Source organism: Bubalus bubalis, chromosome 20 (genome assembly GCF_019923935.1).
Source record: "Bubalus bubalis isolate 160015118507 breed Murrah chromosome 20, NDDB_SH_1, whole genome shotgun sequence".
Lineage (NCBI taxonomy): Eukaryota > Metazoa > Chordata > Mammalia > Artiodactyla > Bovidae > Bubalus > Bubalus bubalis.
This window is the reverse complement of record NC_059176.1, coordinates 21,182,630-21,205,498: the sequence shown is the minus strand read 5'-3', so window position 1 is coordinate 21,205,498 and position 22,869 is coordinate 21,182,630. Positions and strand designations below refer to the sequence as shown.

Here is a 22,869-nt window from a genome sequence, read left to right as displayed (position 1 = left end):
TTTCCTATTTGGAACCAGTCTGTTGTTCCATGTCCAGTTCTAACTGTTGCTTCCTGACCTGCATACAGATTTCTCAAGAGGCAGGTCAGGTGGTCTGGTATTCCCTTCTCTTTCAGAATTTTCCACAGTTTCTTGTGATCCACACAGTCAAAGGCTTTGGCATAGTCAATAAAGCAGAAATAGATGCTTTTCTGGAACTCTCTTGCTTTTTCCATGATCCAGCAGACATTGGCAATTTGATCTCTGGTTCCTCTGCCTTTTCTAAAACCAGCTTGAACATCAGGAAGTTCACAGTTCACATATTGCTGAAGCCTGGCTTGGAGAATTTTGAGCATTACTTTACTAGCGTGTGAGATGAGTGCAATTGTGCGGTAGTTTGAGCATTCTTTGGCATTGCCTTTCTTTGGGATTGGAATGCAAACTGACCTTTTCCAGTCCTGTGGCCACTGCTGAGTTTTCCAAATTTGCTGGCATATTGAGTGAAGCACTTTCACAGCATCATCTTTCAGGATTTGGAATAGCTCAACTGGAATTCCATCACCTCCACTAGCTTTGTTTGTAGTGATGCTTTCTAAGTCCCACTTGACTTCACATTCCAGGATGTCTGGCTCTATGTCAGTGATCACACCATTGTGATTATCTGGGTCGTGAAGATCTTTTTTGTATAGTTCTTCTGTGTTCTTGCCATCTCTTCTTAATATCTTCTGCTTCTGTTAGGACCGTACCATTTCTGTCCTTTATTGAGCCCATCTTTGCATGAAATGTTCCTTTGGTATTTCTAATTTTCTTGAAGAGATCCCTAGTCTTTCCCGTTCTGTTGTTTTCCTCTATTTCTTTGCATTGATCGCTGAAGAAGGCTTTCTTATCTCTTCCTGCTATTCTTTGGAACTCTGCATTCAGATGTTTATATCTTTCCTTTTCTCCTTTGCTTTTCACTTCTCTTCTTTTCACAGCTATTTGTAAGGCCTCCCCAGACAGCCATTTTGCTCTTTTGCATTTCTTTTCCATGAGAATGGTCTTGATCCCTGTCTCCTGTACAATGTCATGAACGTCATTCCATAGTTCATTAGGCACTCTATTTATCAGATCTAGACCCTTAAATCTATTTCTCACTTCCACTGTATAATCATAAGGGATTTGATTTAGGTCATACCTGAATGGCCTAGTGGTTTTCCCTACTTTCTTCAATATAAGTCTGAATTTGGCAATAAGGAGTTCATGGTCTGAGCCACAGTCAGCTCCTGGTCTTGTTTTTGCTGACTGTATAGAGCTTCTCCATCTTTGGCTGCAAAGAATATAATCAATCTGATTTCGGTGTTGACCATCTGGTGATTTAGATACAGTATTTTAAAAATTTAGATACAGTATTTTAAAAATTTAGTTTATTTTAAAATAAAATTTAAATAAAATTTTAAATAAAATTTAGTGTATTTTTAAACTACTTTAAAAAGTAGTTAAAATTTTTTTAATTTATTTTTGGCTGTGCTGTGTCTTTGTTGCTGTGCGGGCTTTTTCTCTAGATGTGGACAGTGGGGACTAATTCTCTAGTAGCTATGCAAGGGCGTCTCAGTGCAGTGGCTCCTCTTGCTGCAGAGCGCAGGTTCTGGGTGTATGAAGTTCAGTAGTTGCCGTACGTGGACTCAGTAGTTGTGACTCTTGGGCTCTAGAGTATAGGCTCAATAGTTGTAGCAAATGGGCTTAGATGCTCCTTGACACGTGAATTGAACCTGTGTCTCTTGCATTGACAGGCAGATTCTTTACCACTGAGCCACCAGGGAAGCCCTAGGTACAGTTGTAAAATACAGAGCATCTGAGGAAAGTTCATTTTTTTCATTGAATAATATTTATTGAGCTATAGCTGTATATACGGTTCACTGTTGAAGGTGATAGGCATTTAATATTAGTAGACAAAATGGACAGAAAGGCTTTTGTGGATTTTAAGGAGATCCAACCAGTCCATTCTGAAGGAGATCAGCCCTGGGATTTCTTTGGAAGGAATGATGCTAAAGCTGAAACTCCAGTACTTTGGCCACCTCATGTGAAGAGTTGACTCATTGGAAAAGACTCTGATGCTGGGAGGGATTGGGGGCAGGAGGAGAAGGGGACGACAGAGGATGAGATGGCTGGATGGCATCACTGACTCGATGGACGTGAGTCTGAGTGAACTCTGGGAGTTTGTGATGGACAGGGAGGCCTGGCGTGCTGTGATTCATGGGGTCGCAAAGAGTCGGACACGACTGAGCGACTGAACTGAACTGAACTGAAGAGAGACAATAGAAAGTTAATTAAAGTTGCCAGGTAGTGTACATAGAAGGTTATGAGGGGTTAAATCATGTGGCCAAAGTCATGTAGCAATTAGCGGCAGAGCAACTAGACCTTGAGTGACTAGACCATGAGTTTAAGCCAGCCTTTTTTCTGCTATAGCATGCTGCCTCTCCTATTAATATTGGCACGTTTTTAACTTTAATTCCGTGTTTCAAGGAGTGTGTATGAAAAAGGGCTATTAAACTAATTCTTGTAATCTCACTATGTTGTATTCTACTTAGGCCAAAACAACCTTCAAAATATTTCAGATGAATGAAGAACGACTTAAGATAGCTATAAAAGATGCTCTGAGTGAAAATTCTCAGCTTCAAGAAAGCCAGAAACAGGTTTGTACTGTAAAGGGACTTCTCAACTTGTGAGTATATAATTATAAATGTTCTGGGCATACTCATGACTGACTCATGCTAGGGGCAAAAGTGGGCTATTTCCGGAGACCACAAGAGCAGGGCAATCTCCTATGTACCCTATGGTGTCTCTTTTGTAAAGAATACAAAGGTCTATATTCCTGGAACCCTCTTCCCCCAGGAGTGAAAGTAAGCCTGGACACTCGCCATTTTGATAATAATAGCAAATAGCATTTAGCACAAATCTTCAAAGCCAGATTGTAGGAGAGCAGAGAATACCATGAGAGTTATTGCAGCTAGGGGCCTAAAGACAGAAGCAGCTGTGGTGGCAGATATAGTAAGGATTTAACTTTTAACTTCTTCCTCCTCACATGTGTAGACACTGCCATGTACTCAAACATATTTCCTCTCTAACTATTCTCCCAATACAGTTAGAATTTTTCAGTGGGAAATTTTTTTAATGATAATATTATTTATAATTTTCTAAACATTGGTCAAAGCTGAGTCACATGATGTGCTCTGATTACGTATTGTTTCACTCAACTTTTTATTTGCTATAGAGTTAATAATTGTCTTGTTTCTTTTAGACCTATCTGTAATTTATCTGTATTTCAATGATAAATGTCTCTTTTAGAGATTATGTAAATATTTTGTTGATGTGTGCAAAGGCTTTGGTTAATCTAATTTTATTTTTTCCTTGAAGCAGTACTTTCTGGGGTCTTCCATCCTCCTAGTTCAGTAGGAACTTGTTCTCTAGGTCTGTTATATTTCTGCCGTGCTGAGATTTCACTTCACCCCTATCCTTTGACTTGTTTTTTTTCTGTTTTGGATCTTCTATTTCCTATGTCATGTGTGTGCTTTATGTGGTAAATTCCCTTGATTATCTTCCTGAGAAAAAGCATAGGAGGAAACTTTTTAAGAAGTTTCATGACTTAGAATGTCTTCTTCTTGGTTGGATATCTTCTGGGTTGCAATTTTTTTTTTCTCTTGAAATTTTGACATTATTGCTCTATTGTCTTCATTTTCCAGACTTACTTGTGAGAAGTCACATGCTGTTTGGATTACTGAACATTTTTTGTTACCTACTCTTTTCCCCTGTGGAAAATTTTAGTATCTTTCATTATTTCCAGTTCTCTGAAATTTCACAATGTTATGGCTTAGTGTGGGTCTTTTTCCATATATTTATTGGTTACACTCTGTCTGGAAACTCTTGCTCTTGATTCAGTTCTGGGAAATTTACTTGAATTATTTTATTCATTTTGGGGTGTATTTTGTATGATGTATGAAATTATTTGAAAATGTCTTTTTTAGTTTCTTTATGACTATGAAACTTTTGTTCACTTATTCTCTGATATTTTTTACTTGTAAGAATTCTTTGTTGTTTTGCTTATGCTTTTTACTGATTTCATGGATGCAGTGTCTTACTTTGCTGAGGATGTCATGTTTTTCTTCCCCACTCTTTTTTGATTTTTTTTTTTTTTTCCTGAGTTGCCTTGTTTCCTTCAAGTTCCTTTGTGTTCTGTTTTAGTCTATGTCTTTTGTCTAAGGGTTTCTTTTTTCAGATGTTTGGTGATTCATGGGTGTCTGTTTATTTAATAGCAGGGCTCTCCAAATCTAGTTGGAAGCCCTGTGTGTGTTTCCTATGGGCCTTTCTACACAGTAATCTGGCTAGGGTATTTCACTGGAGGGTCCCCAGTTGGTTTTCAAATACCATTCTCCACAGGGATGAATCCGCCACAGTTCCTGTTAGGTATAGGGTTGTTTGTGAACATTGAGGTAAGGAGGGCTGGTATCTCACTATTCAGTAAGTCAGTTTTCGCTTAAAGCTTTTATGTTTACAGCTTATTACTCACACCTTTACCTGGGTCAGATGTCCCAGAGTTTCAGATTCTAGCTCTCTAGAGAATAACCTTCCAGACTTTTGCCAGATATGTGTGTATGTGTGTGTAAGTGTGTGTGCACATGCATGTGTTTGTGCATGTAAAAGAGGGAGAGAGGGATGGACTGAGAATTAGAGTGTTTGTATATGTATGTGTGGGGAGAACATGGGCTTTTCTCTAACTAGTTTTCATACAGACTTTTGAGTAGTCCTTCTCTTTTCACTCCACTTACAAACTAGTACTTGTACCTCCAAATCATGAGCCTTCCTGGTTTGTATCAAGTCAACACTACTTTTAGACTCTACCATCTTCTGCCTTAGATTTCAATTGTCTGGTCTTTTACCATGCTTCCTTCCATCACTTTCCACTTCTGGAACTATCTTTTTCTTCATCACATTTTGTCTTTTTCCTTGTGGGTTTATGCTTTTTTTCCCCCTTAAACCTTTTTACTGTCATCTTAGTAGATTTCAGGTGAAAGTGGCTGGTATCAATACATCCTGTGTTAATTTTGCTGTGTTATCAATATAGTCAAAAGTGACCTTCTGTACATTGAAAATATTTCATCTAGATTGTCTTACTCTTTATAGCTGCTTTACTCTAACTCCTTTTGTTCATCAGAGTTTTTGAAATAAACTATTCTGTATGCACTGACTCCATGTTCTAACACGTTCCTTCTTTAACCTTATAAGACTGCTGGCTATGTATGCAGTCTCCTTAGTAACTCACTAAAGATCAGCCAGTCACCAAATCCAAGTTTTATTCTTAAATTCTTATTTATTTTTAATCTGTCAAAATTATCTTACTTTACTAACATACGTGGAGAAGGACTAGTTTTTTGTGTGCTAGGGAATATGCTGATGAAACCTTAATTTTTCAGGGAAACCCAGTAATTACTATTTAATAGAATAGAGTTTTAAAGATTAAGTAAAATTGGCCTTTTTTCCATATATATATATATATATATATGGGCTGATTCTTTTGTAAATCACTTGCTGATTCTATTTTTGGGGGAGGGGACCTTTTTTTCTTATTGACTTCTAAAAGCTTTTTGCATATTACAGTTATTAACCCTGTGATGTATATAAAGATTTCTTTCTAGTTACTTGCTTGTTTTTAAATTTTAAATTTTATTTCTGTTATTTTTTGATTTGCACAACTTTAAAATAAGCATTATGTAGTTAAGTTTATCTTTTATGACAGTCTTTACCTTTTATTTATGTTGAGAAAGTTCTCCTCTGTAAAAGTCTATACAGTAAAAGATTGTTTATGCAGAATTTGATCTATTCTAGATTAAGGGTATTTCTGAAGGTTAGTTAGCCACAAAACGACACATGATTTAAAAATAAATTTTAATATAAATAAGGTATGGCATGTTATATGGGATATAAAGAATGGCAAGAAATGGCCAAATCTAACAAGTGTGTTTGTCTCAGAAAGCTTTTAATTTGATATAAATTTATCATGTAAGTAGTTGAAGAACGTTAAAGTCTGTTATTTTACTTTAAAACCCATGTTTTAAAAGTTCTTTGAAAAAAGGAGCCCTTCCTCCCTTTCCTTCTTTCTTCATTACACTCCTTCTTCCCCGTCACCTTTTTTCTCGCCCTTCTTAGCAACACACTGTGTTGTATAATATTTATTAGTGGTGCGTGTGTGCTCAGTTGCTAAATTGTGTTGGACTCTTTGCAACTCCGTGGACTGTAGCCCACTAGGCTCTTCTGTCCATGGGATTTCCCAGGCAAGAATACTGGAGTGGGTTGCCATTTCTGTCGCCAAGGGATCTTCCCAACCCAGGGATCAAACCCAGGTCTCCTTCACTGGCAGGCAGATTCTTTACCACTGAGCCACCAGGGAAGCCTATTTATTAGTCGTGCACCTAGGTAATATAAATAAGTGCATCCACACCTGAGTTTGATACAATAATGAGTTACTTCTCCTTTTTGTGAGGTTCTTTTAATGATACACCTTACATACATAAGTGTGAAAGTGAAAAGTGAAAGTCGCTTAGTTGTGTCCGACTCTTTGGGACCCCATGGACTATACAGTCCATGGAATTCTCCAGGCCAGAATACTGGAGTGGGTAGCCTTTCCCTTCTCCAGGGGATCTTCCCAACCCAGGGATGGAACCCAGGTCTCCCACTTTGCAGGTGGATTCTTTACCAGCTGAGCCACAAGAGAAGCCCATGAATAAGTGTACCTGCACATAAATATGAGATAATAAGAGTTGCTTTTCTTTTTCTTTGGGGTTTAAATTTTAGCTTTTACAAGAAGCTGAAGAATGGAGAGAACAAGTGAATGAGCTTAATAAACAGAAAATAACATTTGAAGACTCCAAAGTACATGTGGAACAAGTTCTGTGTGATAAAGAAAATCAGATTAAGGTAAACAGCCCTGCTAGTTTAATGACTGAGTTAAGCTAGAATTTTATACTAATTGTGAAATATAAGAAATTTTGCTTTAGCAGCTTTTATTTTGAGGAGATGTACATTTTGGCAAACATTACTAGTTGTACTGTGTTTTTATTCATGTTGCCAAATGTTCTTTGAAAACTTGTAGATTTGTAGTATGTATGTGTATATATATACACACACACACACACACATATATATATTCTCTGTGTCCTTTTTTCTTCTCTCTTCTATTTTAGCCTAGATATTTAATGAAGAAAGACAAAGGATTTTGGATTTTGGCTTTCATCTTAAGATTGCCATCTTTTTTTGTTAATGAGAAGAATTGGAAAGAATTTTATAAATTGGACAAATGAAGTTATATGCATTGAATATAAATATGAATATCTTTAATGTCTAGATTAACTGGTGTATGTACTTTCACAGAGATGAATATTTTAAGTAAATCTAATTGCACTTTAACTCCATTAGGAATAAGATAATTGGTATTACTGTTAAGATTTATTGATTTTTTTCCTACTTCTTATCTCTCCCTTCTACCAGTTTTTCCTGCCTACACTTTTAAATCTTATGTTTTTAAGCAGCAAACAGATACTCAAGTATCTGTTTATTATATTAACTAATATTAACTAATAAGATGTACAACTAACATTCTGTAACCTGCACAGTGAAGTGGATGATGTCACCTTGAAAGCTATACATTTACACTGTTTACTTCACTACTAAGGATGTTTCTGGGGCTTCCTCAGTGTCTCAACAGTAAAGAATCCACCTGCCAGTGCAGGAGACCTAGGCTCGATCCCTGGGTTGGGACAGTCCCCTGGAGGAGGCATGGCAACCCATTCCAGGATTCTTGCCTAGAGAATGCCATGGACAGAGGAGCCTCTTTAAGAAAATTCAAAAAGTACTGTAGCAAAACAAAACCTCTAATGTTCCAACTCAGATTCTCTTTTGCAATTTCTTTTTCTGTCAGTTGTGTCAGTTGATCTCCTCAGCTAGTTGTTTACTTGAATAAATTGAATCTGTGAAATCTCTTTTTTCATACATCACTTGGGGATTTGTTTAACTTCACACAAAATTTATTCTCATGTTAGTGACTACTCTTATTGTGGCAAATGAGAAATACCATGTAAGGAATGTTTTGTTACTGTGTAGTCGTGTAAAAATGGGCCAGTACTACGTATTCTATTTATTTGATTTGGGCTTCCTTCGTAGCTCAGACGGTAAGGAATCCACCTGCAACGCAGGAGACCTGGGTTCCATGCCTGAGTTGGAAGATCACTAGAGAAACGAGTGGCTACCCACTCCAGTATTGTTGCCTGGGGAATTGCAGTCCATGGGGTCACGAAGAGTCGGACCTGACTGGGCGACTGCCACTTTCAGTTTTCACTTTTCATATTTGATTTAAGAGTAACCAGTTGTTATTTTTTAACTTGTAGACCTTAATAGTAAATAAATGTTAGTTTTTGAGAGTATTTACATATTTTATGCTGGGTAGAGAGTGAGAGCTCATGTACTTTTTATCTGTGTGGGTTGATTTTTAGACTACAGTTATGCATTCAGAGATTGTAAAGCCAGCATAAGGCATTACCCTCTTTTTTCCCCCCTGTGGTAAACGTCAAGTCTCTGACAGAGCGCTTACGAAAGATGAAAGACTGGACTGCTGTACTTGGTGAAGAAATTGCAGACGATGATAACTTGGAATGGGAAATGAAGAGTGATTCAGAAAATGATGCACACCTAGGTATTAAGTCATAACATCTTCTCTTACTGAAAATGATGACTGGCTTTTGTATGTCCTTTTAGTTCCCCATGTGCTGTTATAATACTCTTTATATACTTGTGTAATATTCTTTTCCTCTCTCACTATCAGCTTCAGCTGTTTCAGCTAGGCTGGCTCCATTTCAGTAAATCTTTCTTCAGCGCCTCAGATAGACTTTCAGCCTTCCTCTCCTCTGTTCTTTTTATGTGTTGTACATTATAGCAGTCTTTGGCTTCCCTGATGGCTCAGTGGTAAAGAATCCGCCTGCAATGTGGGGACCACCTGCAATGCAGGAGATGCATGTTTGATCCCTGGGTCAGGAAGATCCCCTGGAGAAGGAAATGGCAACCCACTCCAGTATTCTTGCCTGGGAAATCCCATGGACAGAGGAGCCTGGCGGGCTACAGTCCAAGGGGTCGCACAAGTCGAATATGACACAGCGACTAGACCACCAGAGTCTTCATATTGCATCGTAATTCTTTCCATGCCTGTTTTCCCCTGTACTGTAAGCTGATCACATGGGTGGGTGAGTAGTTGGAAAATTGAGTGTTATATAAATGAATGCCTTAGGGTGCATTTTTTTAGATGGTTCATATCGTGACAGTACTTTAATTTTGACCATCCCAAAGTCTATTGCCATTGCTGGTTGCAGTATGAAAACTCAGCAGAAGTTAGGTTCCCTATAGCCACTTAGTGTATTTTCAGATCAGTTCTTTTGACTTTAAAAAAGAACATCTTGTTTTGATATATATACTCAGAAAATTGTAAGAACAGTACAAAGAGGTCTCAGGTATCTTCATTGAGTTTCCCCCAATGATAGTTTCTCTGACTTTTGTAACCTTTCTCTTTTCTCTCCCTCCATTCTCTATATCAGTAAAAAATGTGTTAAGGAGAAGGTGTGATTTTTTAAAAGATTTTCTTTGATGATAACATTAATGTCTTGGAAGAAAAGTACACTTCAAAGTAAAGACATATAGTTCTGTTTGTACTTCTTTACTTCTGCTTTATCTTGTAAGAAATAATTATTTTTCTAATGAGAAAACTCACATTTAATGTTATTTTAATTTGGAATATAATTCTGCTCATATTTTGTCTGATGAGGGATTCTAAGAATAATTGAAACTGGGGGCTAGATTTAGGTGACTACCACATGCTTATTTTAACTCTGTTTTTGGAGTTAGTGGTGAAGAACCGTGTTACGTGATACTATGATAATTCCATTGCTTTTTTTGTTTAGCTTCCTGGGAGCAGGTCTGAGGCTGTTGTGCCTTACGTTAAATTCTCTATTGTAGCAAGGGATTATAAAGCTCTAGTTGAGTGAACTAATAAAATCATTTGGCTGTCTGTTGTGGCATTGTACTGTTTTATCAAGGTATTATGGTTTTGTTTTTCATTATAGATAATCAACCAAAAGGAGCTTTGAAGAAATTGATTCATGCTGCTAAGGTTTGCATTACTACATAAGAATATAGAGAAACAAATAAAGCATGGATTAAATCTATATATCCTAGTAACTCTTTTAAATGTCCATTTTATAGTTACCATATAAGTGATAGAAGTTTTAGAAGTGATCAGAATTTTCTTCAGTTGCTTTTTAATTTTTTTTATGGTAACTAGAAATTCATATTGTTAGTTTTTAGAATTTATTGTAATAAAAATTTTCAAGGTGTGCACTCATTTCTTTGGATAAGGACTGTATTAATGTTTACTACATATTTTCCCATACTTTCCTCTTTGAATGTTCTTCACTCTCGGGTCTCAGTGTTTTCTAATATTCTGTTGCCCCATATCTTATCTTGAGAAGTAGGTACTAGATTCATTTTCTTGTGGTTTATCCCTGTTCTCTTTTATCCTAGTAGTGGTATCCTGATCTTTATTGATCGATGTGAAGTTTCAGTAATGTAGTGTGAAGGTTGCTTTGATCAAAATGTATGTGCTGAAAGCAAACAGCTGCTGTTCAAACATTAATCACTGACTTCTTTATGCCTGTTTTGAGATTTACATGTGTTGATTACTTTGCTAACTTTCTAAGATAGAAACTCCATTGTTGGCTTGTGTAGTCTGGGCAGTAATTTCATTGGAGTGTAAAAGAGCTTCAAAGGATTAGGATGGTATATTGAGATTTTTGTTTGTTTTGGTATAATTGTTTAATGTTGCTTTTTTTCTTCTCCTTCTCCCATTCTTTGAAGTTAAGAGCTTCTTTAAAAACCCTAGAAGGAGAAAGAAACCAAATTTACACTCAATTATCTGAAGTTGATAAAACAAAAGAAGAGCTTACAGGTAGATAATCTATAGACTTACAAAGTTTTTCTAAATAAATACGTCTCCTTATAGAGAATAGAACATTAATTGAATCAATTATGGGGAGATACAATTTGAATTTTTTTACTTTTACTTTTGTTTGTTATTTGTGAAAAGTTAGTCTGAGTTTTTATTGTTGGTAAAGCCATATCGTTTCCTCCATATTTATATAAAATTAATGGCATTATTTAAAAAAAAACTATGTAAAGCTGTACTTGTAATTTCAGTGTCAAATATTTGATATGGTTTTAGTTGTTTAAAAGTAGCAAATTAAAACTTAATTTAAAAAATCTTTGTTAATTGCAAATTTGATTTTTAATAGTGGTACTTCTATATTTCATAGATCTTTTTATGGTACAGTTTTTTCCTCTAATGTCCTTGCATAGTATATTAACATATATGGGAATGATGTTAGACCTGTAGAACTGATTTGTTTTTCATTGAAAATTTTTTTTTAATTTTGCTGATAGCGTTTTTTTTTTTCCTAAAGTGAACAAATACTGTTATGTTCCAAAATTTTAAAAGTTGATGTAAGTAACATTCCATTTTGTAAAAAAAAAAAAAAAATCAGCATAACTGTTAGCAAAAAAAATGATGGAAGAACATTCTCAAATGTCAGCCATGATTCTCTTTGAATATGGGATCATGGACAGATTTCTGTTTTCTTTTTACTTATCTGTATTTTCAAAAATTTCTAAAATAAGTAAACTGTGTTTATAATAAGACATTTTTTGAAAAGGTTGAACCACCAAAGATAGAGATTATTTTAAAAATTATCGTTGCCCTATTCACATGGTACTGGTAGTTGGGTTATTTTTGAATTTTGAAAAACATTAATATTAACTTAAAGTTTTGCTGATGTATAGTACTAAAAGCCATGGGAGATTTACAAGAGGAAAAGATATGGAGCTTACTTTCAAGGAAGCCCTGTTTTAGTACACTAACAGGCTTTCAGTGAGGAACTGTAGTAAGAGCTAGGATAGTAACAAATTTGCTCACCAGTTACCCCATCACATAATATGGTATCTTGGCAAATTACTATTTTTCTAAAACTAGTATTTGGAGACTTTGTGTCCCTTCTTGCAAATCTTTCTTATTTTAGGGAGTCATGAAAGATAAATTTCTATAATTGATCTTCTATTCAGAACAGAAAGGTTTTCTTCTGAATTGTTTGTCCTCTGACCTACCATTTTTCGTAATCATTTGCAGTGGTATTTTAAGATACAGAGGATTTGAAACAAAATAGTTAAGGTAGAAGTGAAAAAATATAATGAAGGTTTAAGTGCTGGTTTAATTTTTTTTCTAAATAGAGATGATCCAATTTTAAAAGAAGTAATATCCAACGTGAATGTCAGTTAAGTGACTTAACAATGGCTTGTTAAGAATTGTTAAGATGACATGGCAATGGCTTAAGGCCAAAGGTCAACAAACTTTACTGATCTAGATTTAAAAATTTCTTGGAAAGACAGAAGTGGACAATTTCCTGCACATTTAATCCTTTAATGTTAAGGTATTAAACTATCTTTTTGGTGTGTATATTTAATTAGTAGATGTTTTAGAATAATTATATAATATTACATAAATCAATAAAATTCTAATGATTGTTAGTATGGTTTTGGAATTGTCCTGTTTAGGCAGAGTGAGTTTTGCCATGTTTCAAGATTTGTGGTATGGTCGTGATTCATAAACATTTTTGGGGGAGATGTCACCTTAGTCTTAGAGGAGTTGAATTATGTTCTGTTGAAAGAGAAAGAATTTATCTAATTAGTGCATCCACTAATTATTTTATAATCATAATTATTTAGAATTGTTTATTTTAATTTTCATTGGTGATTCTTTGAGGTTGAAACAAAGCTAAAATTGGTATTTTCCTTTCCAGTCTTTATCTGGTGTAAGCCAGCAGGACTTTGGGGCATTCATTATCAGAAGATTCAAATTTCTGGCTTGATTTTTAACATGTATAAAAATTTTGGCTTAAAAAGAGGCTGGGTAGAAGTATTAATGGGTAAACTTTTTACTAGGGAAGAAAAGATGCATTATTAATTATGTGGGAGAGGTTCACAGAAAATATTAAGCTAAAGTATTTGCCTTCAAAATCCTCATCACCAAACTTTGAGAATTTTAGTGACTTTTGTCTCCTAGACTGAAAATTAGATGCTACAATTAAAGAGTACTGAAGGTTTTAGAATTTTTTTAGGAAATCTTTAAATAATAAAAAAAATCATAGTAATTTATATAGCTCTTTAACATGTTAAAAGATATTTAGGCGAACAAAATATCGATTTTCTGTCAGAAAGAATTTAGTTTATTAATAATTAGTTTTTGTAATTTTTATTTTTATAAAATATTAATGTGTAGCTCAAAATATTTGCTCCCTTAATTGTGATTTAAAACATTTTTCTGTAGAGTGTATTAAAAATCTCCAGACGGAACAAGCATCTTTACAGTCAGAAAATACACAGTTTGAAAATGAAACTCAAAAACTTCAGCAGAAACTTAAAGTAATGACTGAACTGTATCAAGAAAATGAAATGATACTTCACAGGTAATAAATTATGTTTGTCACTCCATTGAGTGGCAAATAAAATAGCTTAAAAATGTTTTGCATTCAGCTTATGTGATTATTTAGGCTTCCCTTGTGGATCAGCTGGTAAAGAATCCATCTGCAATGTGGGAGACTTGGGTTTGATCCCTGGGTTGGGAAGATCCCCTAGAGAAGGGAAAAGCTACCCACTCCAGTATTTTGGCCTAGAGAATCCCATGGACTGTATAGTCCATAGGGTCACAGAGTCGGACATGACTGAGCGACTTTCACTGGCATTCCACTCTAGTACTCTTGCCTGGAAAATCCCATGGATGGAGGAGCCTGGTGGGCTACAGTCCATGGGGTTGCTAAGAGTTGGACACGACTGAGTGTCTTCACTTTCACTTTTCACTTTCACTTTTCACTTTCACGCATTGGAGAAGGAAATGGCAACCCACTCCAGTGTTCTTGCCTGGAGAATCCCAGGGACGGAGGAGCCTGATGGGCTGCCGTCTATGGGGTCGCACAGAGTTGGACACGACTGAAGCGACTTAGCAGCAGCATGTTGTTATTCAAAGTTCTTAATTTATGATTGGGTTGCATTTCATCAATATATTTTTTTAAGAAAGTTACTTGATTTTGAAACATTTTTTCTTTAATGATAAAAATATAAATGATAATGATGAACTCTTAAAGCTTCTGTATGAGTAGTACTTTATTGGATAAGGTGCTTTACAATTTGAGTCTATAATATTAAATTCCACACTCAGGTACATTTGTTTTTTTCTTACATGTGATGTTTTTATTGATATTTGCAGGTTGCTTTATGGGAAACAGTAGAATAAATCACCAGTTGTGATATAATTAAAAGTATACCGTTGATTATTTTATGACATACAGTAACAGAAATAAAATACTTTTTGTTTTAAGGAAATTGACAATGGAGGAAAATTACCGGTTAGAGAAAGAGGAGAAACTTTCCAAAGCTGATGAAAAGATCAACCATGCAGCTGAAGAGCTGGAGACCTATAGGTATGAATATATTTCACCCCTTTCTTTTTTAGGTAGGAAGGATATCCATACAAAAGCCCAAAAGCAGAAAAAAAATAATAGAGCAATCAAAAAAAAATCCCCCATAAATTTATTATTTTTCATTTAGATGTCTTGCTTTTATGCGATTATACAGAAAATATAAAAAGGAAATAAGTTTTTCTTTTACTCTATGTAATTCAAAATCTCTTAGATTAGTTAGATTTGAATATGGGCAATCCTATATTATGTTAAAGTTAAGAACTTTATGAATGTGACTAATTTTAAGGTCTTTCCTCTTTGGTTCACATGGGGAAGAATGTATATAATATTAATCAATTTGAGAAGTATGCTGCAAAAAGAAGAATAAGCCTTAATTAAAGTTATGAAGAAGTGTTTATAAGACCATAAATCTAGTTTTTACCTTAGCTCAATCCTTACTGAAATAATTGATCCTAAAATAATAGAAATAATAAAAACTTAGAGAAAATAAGTGACAAGATTCAGCAGTACGCCAAATAGTTGTGATACTTCATTTTACATTAGGAAGAGCAAGCTTGAATTTTATCCAAAAAAAGTTTTTAGTCTTAAAAAGTCTTTTTATAGTCTTATGAACTTTAAGTCTTTTTAGTCTTATAAAGGTAATAGCATTTTCTTTCTCCCAGATCTTTAATTTCCTAGAGTTCTATTAAGACTACAGACATCTGAATACATCTCCAAATATGCTTCTTAAAAATGAAAATGAGCCAATATTCCATCTAAATCTTAGGTAAACTCAAGTAGTAGTAGTCCTAAAGCTTACCTAATTATATCAGGAAAAAAATATGCTTTAGAACCTTGCAGCTAAACCAGCACCACAAAGGTGATGAACATGTGGAGTTCTAGTGTTACCTGAAACAAAGCAGTCTAGGTGTTAAATTAATTAATATTTTCAGTAGAGATAGTGTGTTCTGTCATTTCTTAGTTTGTGTTAAGAGTAGAATGATTGTTTGTTCTTTATAGAAAGCGAGCCAAAGATCTAGAAGAAGAATTGGAGAGAACTATTCATTCTTATCAAGGACAGGTATGTGTGTGTGTGTGTGTGTGTGTGTGTAAGTTAAAACAGTGGTGATTTGTTTGAGTTCATATCTGTTTTGATGCAGGAGTGTAGTTAGTCTCTTGAGGTTTTGCATGTGGTGGTGGAACATTTCTAGGGAGCAAAGATTCTGGGACAAGAGACATTGTTTAAAGTTGCTATGTGAACTACTGCTGATTTGGGAATTTGAGTTGCATAAATAAATAAATGTATAGCAGCATTAGGAGCCTCTATATATATATAAAGCCAGTCTGGCTAGTTGTCTCTTAATTGGTAACCTCCTATTGTAATTGATTATTGTGTAAAACAGAAATGTACTAGACAAAAATTTCAGTTGTCTTTACTTGTTTTTGTTTTACAAGTATAATAGAGTAGATCATATGTATATGAAAATTTGCTTTAAAATAATACTTTCTGACTTTTTAGAGATGATTGAGTTATTTTTGAGTTTATGAGTTTTGTATTAAATCATAGTGGTAGCTATGAATGTTTTTTACAGAAAAAAACAGTTATTAGTAGTATTTTAATGACTTTTCTTTTTCAGATTATTTCTCATGAGAAAAAAGCACATGATAATTGGGTAAGTATTAAATTTTCTTAGGCTTTTTTGTCAAATTGTTCTTTTTCCTAATTTAGATGAGCAGTGTAAAGGTACACTTTTACAACTGAGAAAAAAAGGTAGTGTTTAAAGAAATCAGTTTCTTTTAATTTCACCAGTAGTGGAATTATATCCCTTATGAACTAAATACTTTGTTATGATACAGTTATTCACAAATCTGATTTTTCCTTCTCTGCTTTTAGCATATTACTTCTTTGCAAGGAGCTTTACTCTTTGGGGCTTATACTCTGGGGGAGGTGAGGCAACGTTCATGGACTTGTTTCAAGCAGTGGATTGCCAGCTAATTACTTGTGGACAAATTTTTAAAATTCTCTGGGCTTGTTTACTCACCTGTAAAACAATGGGACTAGCTGAAGTAATAATCTAAAGCCCGTCCTAGTTCTAAAAATTATATTAATATAATTCAGGTATCTGATTCTCTGATTTTTAATTACTTGTTACACAGTACGAAAAAGACCATCATGAGAAAGGACATGTCAGTGCTGTGGAGGAACTGTATGAGGAAGTGATAACTATATAGGTTTTGAGTAATGATCAGGATGGTCTCTCTAACATGAAGAACTGTTGTTAACAGCTGGCCTTTGAAAGACTTGCCCCTCAAAGTCTTCAAGGGGAAGTGATTTGCACAGTAGGTGAATATGGGGTCTGGAGTCAGCTTGTTTTGGTTGATATCCTGGTTCTATCACCTACCACCCGTTCCTTACCTAAAGATATTAGTATCTATTTCACAGTTATTGTGATGACATTAAATAAGATAATTCTGATAGCCAAGTACCTGACATACAGTAGGCATTCAGTAAGTGTTAACTGTTAAATTATCACTGGTGTACTGAAGCTTGGAAGATATTTTTATTTTTAGGCATGGATGTTTCTTGGAATGGAGATTTCAGCTTAGAGTAAGAAGTTAGATAAGTTGAATATCAGGATCCTTCCCAATTTTGAGCTTTTATATGCTTCTGTAATGAGGGTTCAAGTGAAGATTTGTTAGTGAAATAATATGCTGGTCTTGGAAATGAATTTAGTCTTCTTCACCCCTTTCTAAATGCTCAGATGCAAATTATTTTTTAAAGATGGAGAGGAATTGATGTTTATTAGTATTGCATATATTCTAGGCACTGTACTCTAAGGCATTTTACATATATTACTCACTCAGTCCATACAATAACTGTAATTCAGGTCTTCCTGATGAGGAAACAGCCCTAGGTCACATGATTAGAGAGTTAAGATTGGAGATTGAAACATTGACCTTTTAGATTCTAAGTCTTATAGATTTGTTTTTTAGATTCCAAGTCTTATACTTTTTCTTTTCAATACATTGAAATTCTTGTTTAGTAAATAATGACATTGACCTTAAATTAAAACATGCAGAAAATATGCCCTTCATGTCTCAAACTAAAAAGATATTTTATAAAAATAATATATACTCATTGAACAAAAAATTATACCATGTAGAAAAGTACAGAAGTAATCAGCAGTAGTACTTTAATTTATTCCATGCTTTTATAGATACATTGAGACATAAAGCATATATATATGTTTAAAAAAACAAGATCATATATTAATGTTTTATAACCTTTCTTAATATATCATAGATATTTTTTATGAAGTTTTATATTTTCTATGAAGTTTTTCATTTTATAAACTTTGAGTTTGTTTCCACTATTTTACTGTAATAAATAATTTCTTAATTTTAGATGTTACTTTCTCTGTTGAGCATTTCTTTGCTCATAGTTCTTTGTTTTGTTTTGTTTTGTTTTTTTTGTATCCTGTGGCAAGCACTGTGGTTATTTGTATTTGTTCTTACCACAGATTTAAGCTTATAGGGACTGTTTGTCTTTCCTTCTTAACACCTGTTCCTAATAGAATCTTTTTTGCATATTTAAGTGTTCAATATCTGAATATAAATGTTTTAGAATACAATGTGGTTGGTTATTTACTAAAATTACAGTTTTTGCTAACTTCTGGGTGTAAATTTTTCAAGTGTGAATCATTATCATCAGTCTATTTTTATATTTCTTTGTTGCAGGTATATCTTTAATATATACTATACTATAATCAGAGTAGAATTTACTTTTGACTTAACTACACATTTTTGTGCCATATGTTTAAGAGTAAATATGTTACATATTAGCAAGCATTTAGAAATGATTTTAGTTCTGCATCATTAAAAGTTAAATGAATTGTTATTTTGTTAACAAAAATTGTTACAGTGGTGTTCTTTTTTGTTAGTACCAGAATTGATTATGTAATGCAGAAAAAGATTTACACCTGGAATCTTTTTGGTATTGAGTGCTAACATGTGGTTAAGCTATATTTTTGGTGAATATTTGCCCAGTTAAAGTCAATTCTCAAAATTATAGACAGAGTCACTTTTTGGTGACTGTCACATTTGCTCTAGTGAACTGCATTAATCTGGCAGGTGTGATGTTCCACACTCTGCTGCTTCTACTCTGGAGAGTCCATAGAATAACAGGGAAACATGTAGTATTCTATGCAGACTTAATTTTACCCACAGCTGTTTGGGTTTACTGCATATTCTTGGTATAAGCTTTTTTTTTCTTGTAACATATGTATTGGTACTCTGATTTTTATTAAATGTAAGTGTCTCTAAGTAAATGTAAAAGACTAAGGAATGTATTTCTACAGTGCTGTGTACTTAATAAACATGCAGCATGCTTTGATTATATTCAGCCATTAAAAAAAATAGCCTTTACCAGCATTTTTAGAACTTTATGGTTTCACAGAATTATAGTGATTTCTTTCCAGAGATAGTTACTTTGTTCTACTGCCAATGCTGCCATGCATAATAATCATAATAATTCTGAGTCTCCATTCCTAAGCTTGGGTCCTCTTCCATTTCTCTTGTCATGTTATTTGGATATTTACAACACCAAGTAATTCTAATCCTTGACTTTGCGTCTAGCTGAAAGCATTTCTTGGCAAGTACATGATTAAACTCCAGCCTTAGGCTCATCTGGTTGTATGAAACTCATTCCTTTTTGATATATTTTTCTAAATTAAGTTTTTTTTTACATTGAGTTTACTGAAATGCATACTTAGATACTTAAGTGATTGTATGCAATTTTTGTATATTTGTATGCAATTATTGAGATATTTATGTATGCTTATATTATTTTCCTTAAGTTGGCAGCTCGGACTGCTGAAAGAAACCTCAATGATTTAAGGAAAGAAAATGCTCACAACAGACAAAAGTAAGTATCTTAGTAGGAATACTTTAAAAACTTTGCTTATGACTTTTATTCTTAGTTGTTACTTTATTAAGTAGTTATATTTTTATAAGGATAAACAAACTTTCAGTGACCCAACATATCTAGTAATAAAGTATACCTTAGTTCTATTAGAGTTTACTAGATTTTTTGTTTGAAACACTTGTCTTAGAGGTTACTGTAACAGAAAGAAACTTCATAGATTTTTTTTGTAAAAAGTATAACTTAAAAATTTTTTGTTTAAACCAGGGTGGGTAGAAGGAGATTATAAGAGATGGAGATAGAAAGGATAAATCTCTTTGACATGGTAATTCGCAGAGTATTAACATCTTTAATGAATAAATGGATAGAATGTTTATTATTTCTCTTTTTCCATGGTCGTCTTATACTGGATGGCATTGCTTTACAATAACAAAATGAAAGGATAAAAGAGTACAATGTTCAATTGAAGGGAAGAGTAAATGGTTTTCTATGAAGACTGTAAAAGTCTTCCCATAGTGTTATAATTTCTTGACAGAATGTACTATTAACATTATCCAGTGTTAGTTTAAGTCTCTTGTCTTTTCTACTCAGAAATTAAAGCCATATGATTAAATGTTTTATTTCAGATCTAATGGTATAGAACTAGAAATAAGATTCTTTTAAAATGTCATATTTTTCAGATAAAAAGTTTGGAAAGGGATAAAATAGTAGGATGAATTAATCAGATTCCAATTTTATGTTATGATTGAAATTGTATGGGTAACACTACAATGGAAGGCTTATATGACTCAGAGCTGGGAGCCCTGAGTTTTAACCCTGGTACTTTCATTTTGCATAAATCATTTGAACTCCTAACTTCACTTTCCTTAGTTGTAAAATAATAGGTTTGAACTCATTGACCTTGGAGGGCCCTTCAAGATATTTCTAAAAGTTGGATTCTGTGATACGGTATTCTTTGTAGCCTAGTTTTGAAAGAGATCAAAACAATTTCAAACCTCAACAAAACCACTATCATGAGGCAAAAGGAACCTGTTACCCTAAAATAAATAGTGGGGGATATATAAAGGTATTTCGGTCAGAATAATTTTACAGGACCTGTTTCTTTTATGTAGATATTGAGATAATAAAAAGTAGTTTATAATAGTGGCATTTTTCTTGAAATATGAGTGCTTCTCTTAGATAAGTAACTCAGCAATGTTTGTTCTTTATTTGCAGATTAACTGAAACAGAGTTTAAAATTGAACTTTTAGAAAAAGATCCTTATGCACTTGATGTTCCAAATACAGCATTTGGCAGAGGTAGTTTTTTTTTTTAACCCCTCATTAAAAAAATACTTATTTTATTATATTTTGTACATACCGTTTATATTAGTGTGAATTAACACTACTCCTTACGAATTTTTTAGATTTTGGAATTAGGGTTCTAATCTGAGTTCTCTTGTGGTCTCCCAAGTTTCTGAGTTTTGTTCTCTAGCAATAATGTGAATAATGGCTATCTCAGTGGCATTTTGTAGGATGATGTATGTTTAGTACCTTGAGCTCCTTGGGAAGCAAAGTGCTTGGTACATAGTAAGGTACTTGTTGTTTTTTTGTAGAGTGTATGGGTAAAGATTGCTTAAATGGAATGGCATTGTGACTGTTTATATATTAACCATTCTTTGGAATTTGCTTGAATCTTAAAAATAAGAATTAAAACAGCTGGTTTTAAATGATGTAAAATTCATTAAAAATGTGGGAAAACTTTATTAATCTGAGTTTTGATTGCTTTAATTACCCCCAAAAGAACCAGTTATTTGGAAGATGTATTTAATATTTCTGTCCATTTATTAGTGAGTTAGCATCTTTATCATCTCATACTATTCCAAATAGTTTATTACATTTTTCAAAATACTTTTGGTTGAATTGGAATTAAGCTTCTAGGGTAGTAAAAACAAACCTATCTTGTGTAGGTAGACTCCTCTTTTAATAACTGTTGAAAAGTTATAAAAATCACTGAGAGTCCAGTTTCATTAAGTATTTCTACGTTAAGAAATAGCAGATTGTTATGAATTTCAAATAGGAACAAAATCTGGAGTTGAGGGAGTTATACAGAAAGAATTTTTATCTGAATCTAATGCAAAAATGTCTCAGGGTAAATAATGCTTTGATCTTTTGTTGTAACTACATTTGAATATTATATAAGCTACATAATAAAGTTTAGCATGTTTTGAAAAGTATTATTTTGGGTGGCATTGAAGTTTGTTTGTTCTTTGATAATGTTGATTTTTGATCTTTGGAAGTATAACCATTATTTGAGAATGGTGAAGTTTGTAAAATGATCAGACTTTTGGTCATATGGTTAATAGATAAAGTGATTTATTTGATGTGTAAAACTGAGTTTTCACTGGTGATAAATCAGAAGTAATTTCTGATGCTTCAGAGTATTTTGTGTTTTTTCTTTTCAGCTTTTGAAAATCTGAACTTTACTTGGGTAATTCATGGCCCAATACATGCCCTATCTGGCCCTGATTTAAACAGAGCCCTTCTATTGGTACAACCCTCACCAGCTGAAACATCTGGAAGCATACTGCCATTCAGAACAAAACAAAAACCAAACAAACTTCATACCCCTCAAATGCTCTTATAACTAAAATATGGTGTCCTTTACTTATTAGTGTATGATCATTCAAGTGTATTAGTTACCAAAAGAGTGATGTTTTTATTGACTGAAGTGTCTATTTGGTAGATAGACTTAAACACATGGTTCTATATATAGCTCTATCCCATATTAGCTAAACCCAAGGCACGTTGAGTATGTAGGACAGAGAATAAATTTAAATTGGCAATAGAATGACCCGATGGTAATTGCTGAGATAGGATTCTAATCTATAGTGTAGGTAATTGAAACTATGAATTTAAATATGCTGTTTTAATTATTCCAGAGCATTCCCCATATGGTCCCTCACCATTGGGTCGACCTTCACCTGAAATGAGAGCTTTTCTCTCCCCTCCAACTTTGTTGGAGGGTCCACTCAGACTCTCACCTTTGCTTCCAGGGGGAGGAGGAAGAGGTATATTGTTTAAACATCTTTATTACTCTAGATTTCTTCCTTACTTTATATTTTCATCTCAACTTATCTTTAAAATGATCTTTAAAGTAGACCTTTGAAAAATACAGGCATTCCTTGCACTTACTCTGGGTTAATTTTTGTTTGGAAAAGGAACTCTGTGACATCTAATTTGAATATATTTTTCCCTTAGAAACCTATTTCTAATGGATTACATTTTGGTCAGGGACTTGATATATCATCTTTTAAAATCTTTTTAAAAACTGTATCTTTTGCTACATAATATATAACTTTATAAAAGTATACATGAAATACAGTAACAGTATAACCTACCATAAAATTGTATTTTA

General features: G+C 33.7%; 1 protein-coding gene across 17 annotated transcripts in view; it reads left to right on the top strand.

The window, feature by feature from the left end:
• The window catches only part of MIA2 (MIA SH3 domain ER export factor 2), a 91,676-nt gene that overhangs the window by 48,545 nt on the left and 20,262 nt on the right, over positions 1-22,869 (top strand). For 9 of the 17 annotated variants that reach the window (XM_006053774.4, XM_006053773.4, XM_006053772.4 and 6 more), the window contains 12 exons: positions 2,547-2,651; positions 6,805-6,927; positions 8,578-8,698; positions 10,116-10,162; positions 10,906-10,996; positions 13,424-13,562; positions 14,472-14,573; positions 15,573-15,633; positions 16,190-16,225; positions 19,409-19,476; positions 20,689-20,771; positions 22,394-22,522. In XM_006053774.4, the coding sequence (XP_006053836.4) occupies positions 2,547-2,651; positions 6,805-6,927; positions 8,578-8,698; positions 10,116-10,162; positions 10,906-10,996; positions 13,424-13,562; positions 14,472-14,573; positions 15,573-15,633; positions 16,190-16,225; positions 19,409-19,476; positions 20,689-20,771; positions 22,394-22,522 (1,105 nt within the window). The remainder of the gene's footprint in view (positions 1-2,546; positions 2,652-6,804; positions 6,928-8,577; positions 8,699-10,115; positions 10,163-10,905; positions 10,997-13,423; positions 13,563-14,471; positions 14,574-15,572; positions 15,634-16,189; positions 16,226-19,408; positions 19,477-20,688; positions 20,772-22,393; positions 22,523-22,869) is intronic. The other 8 variants (XM_006053776.4, XM_025271162.3, XM_006053777.4 and 5 more) reach the window with 1 other exon arrangement.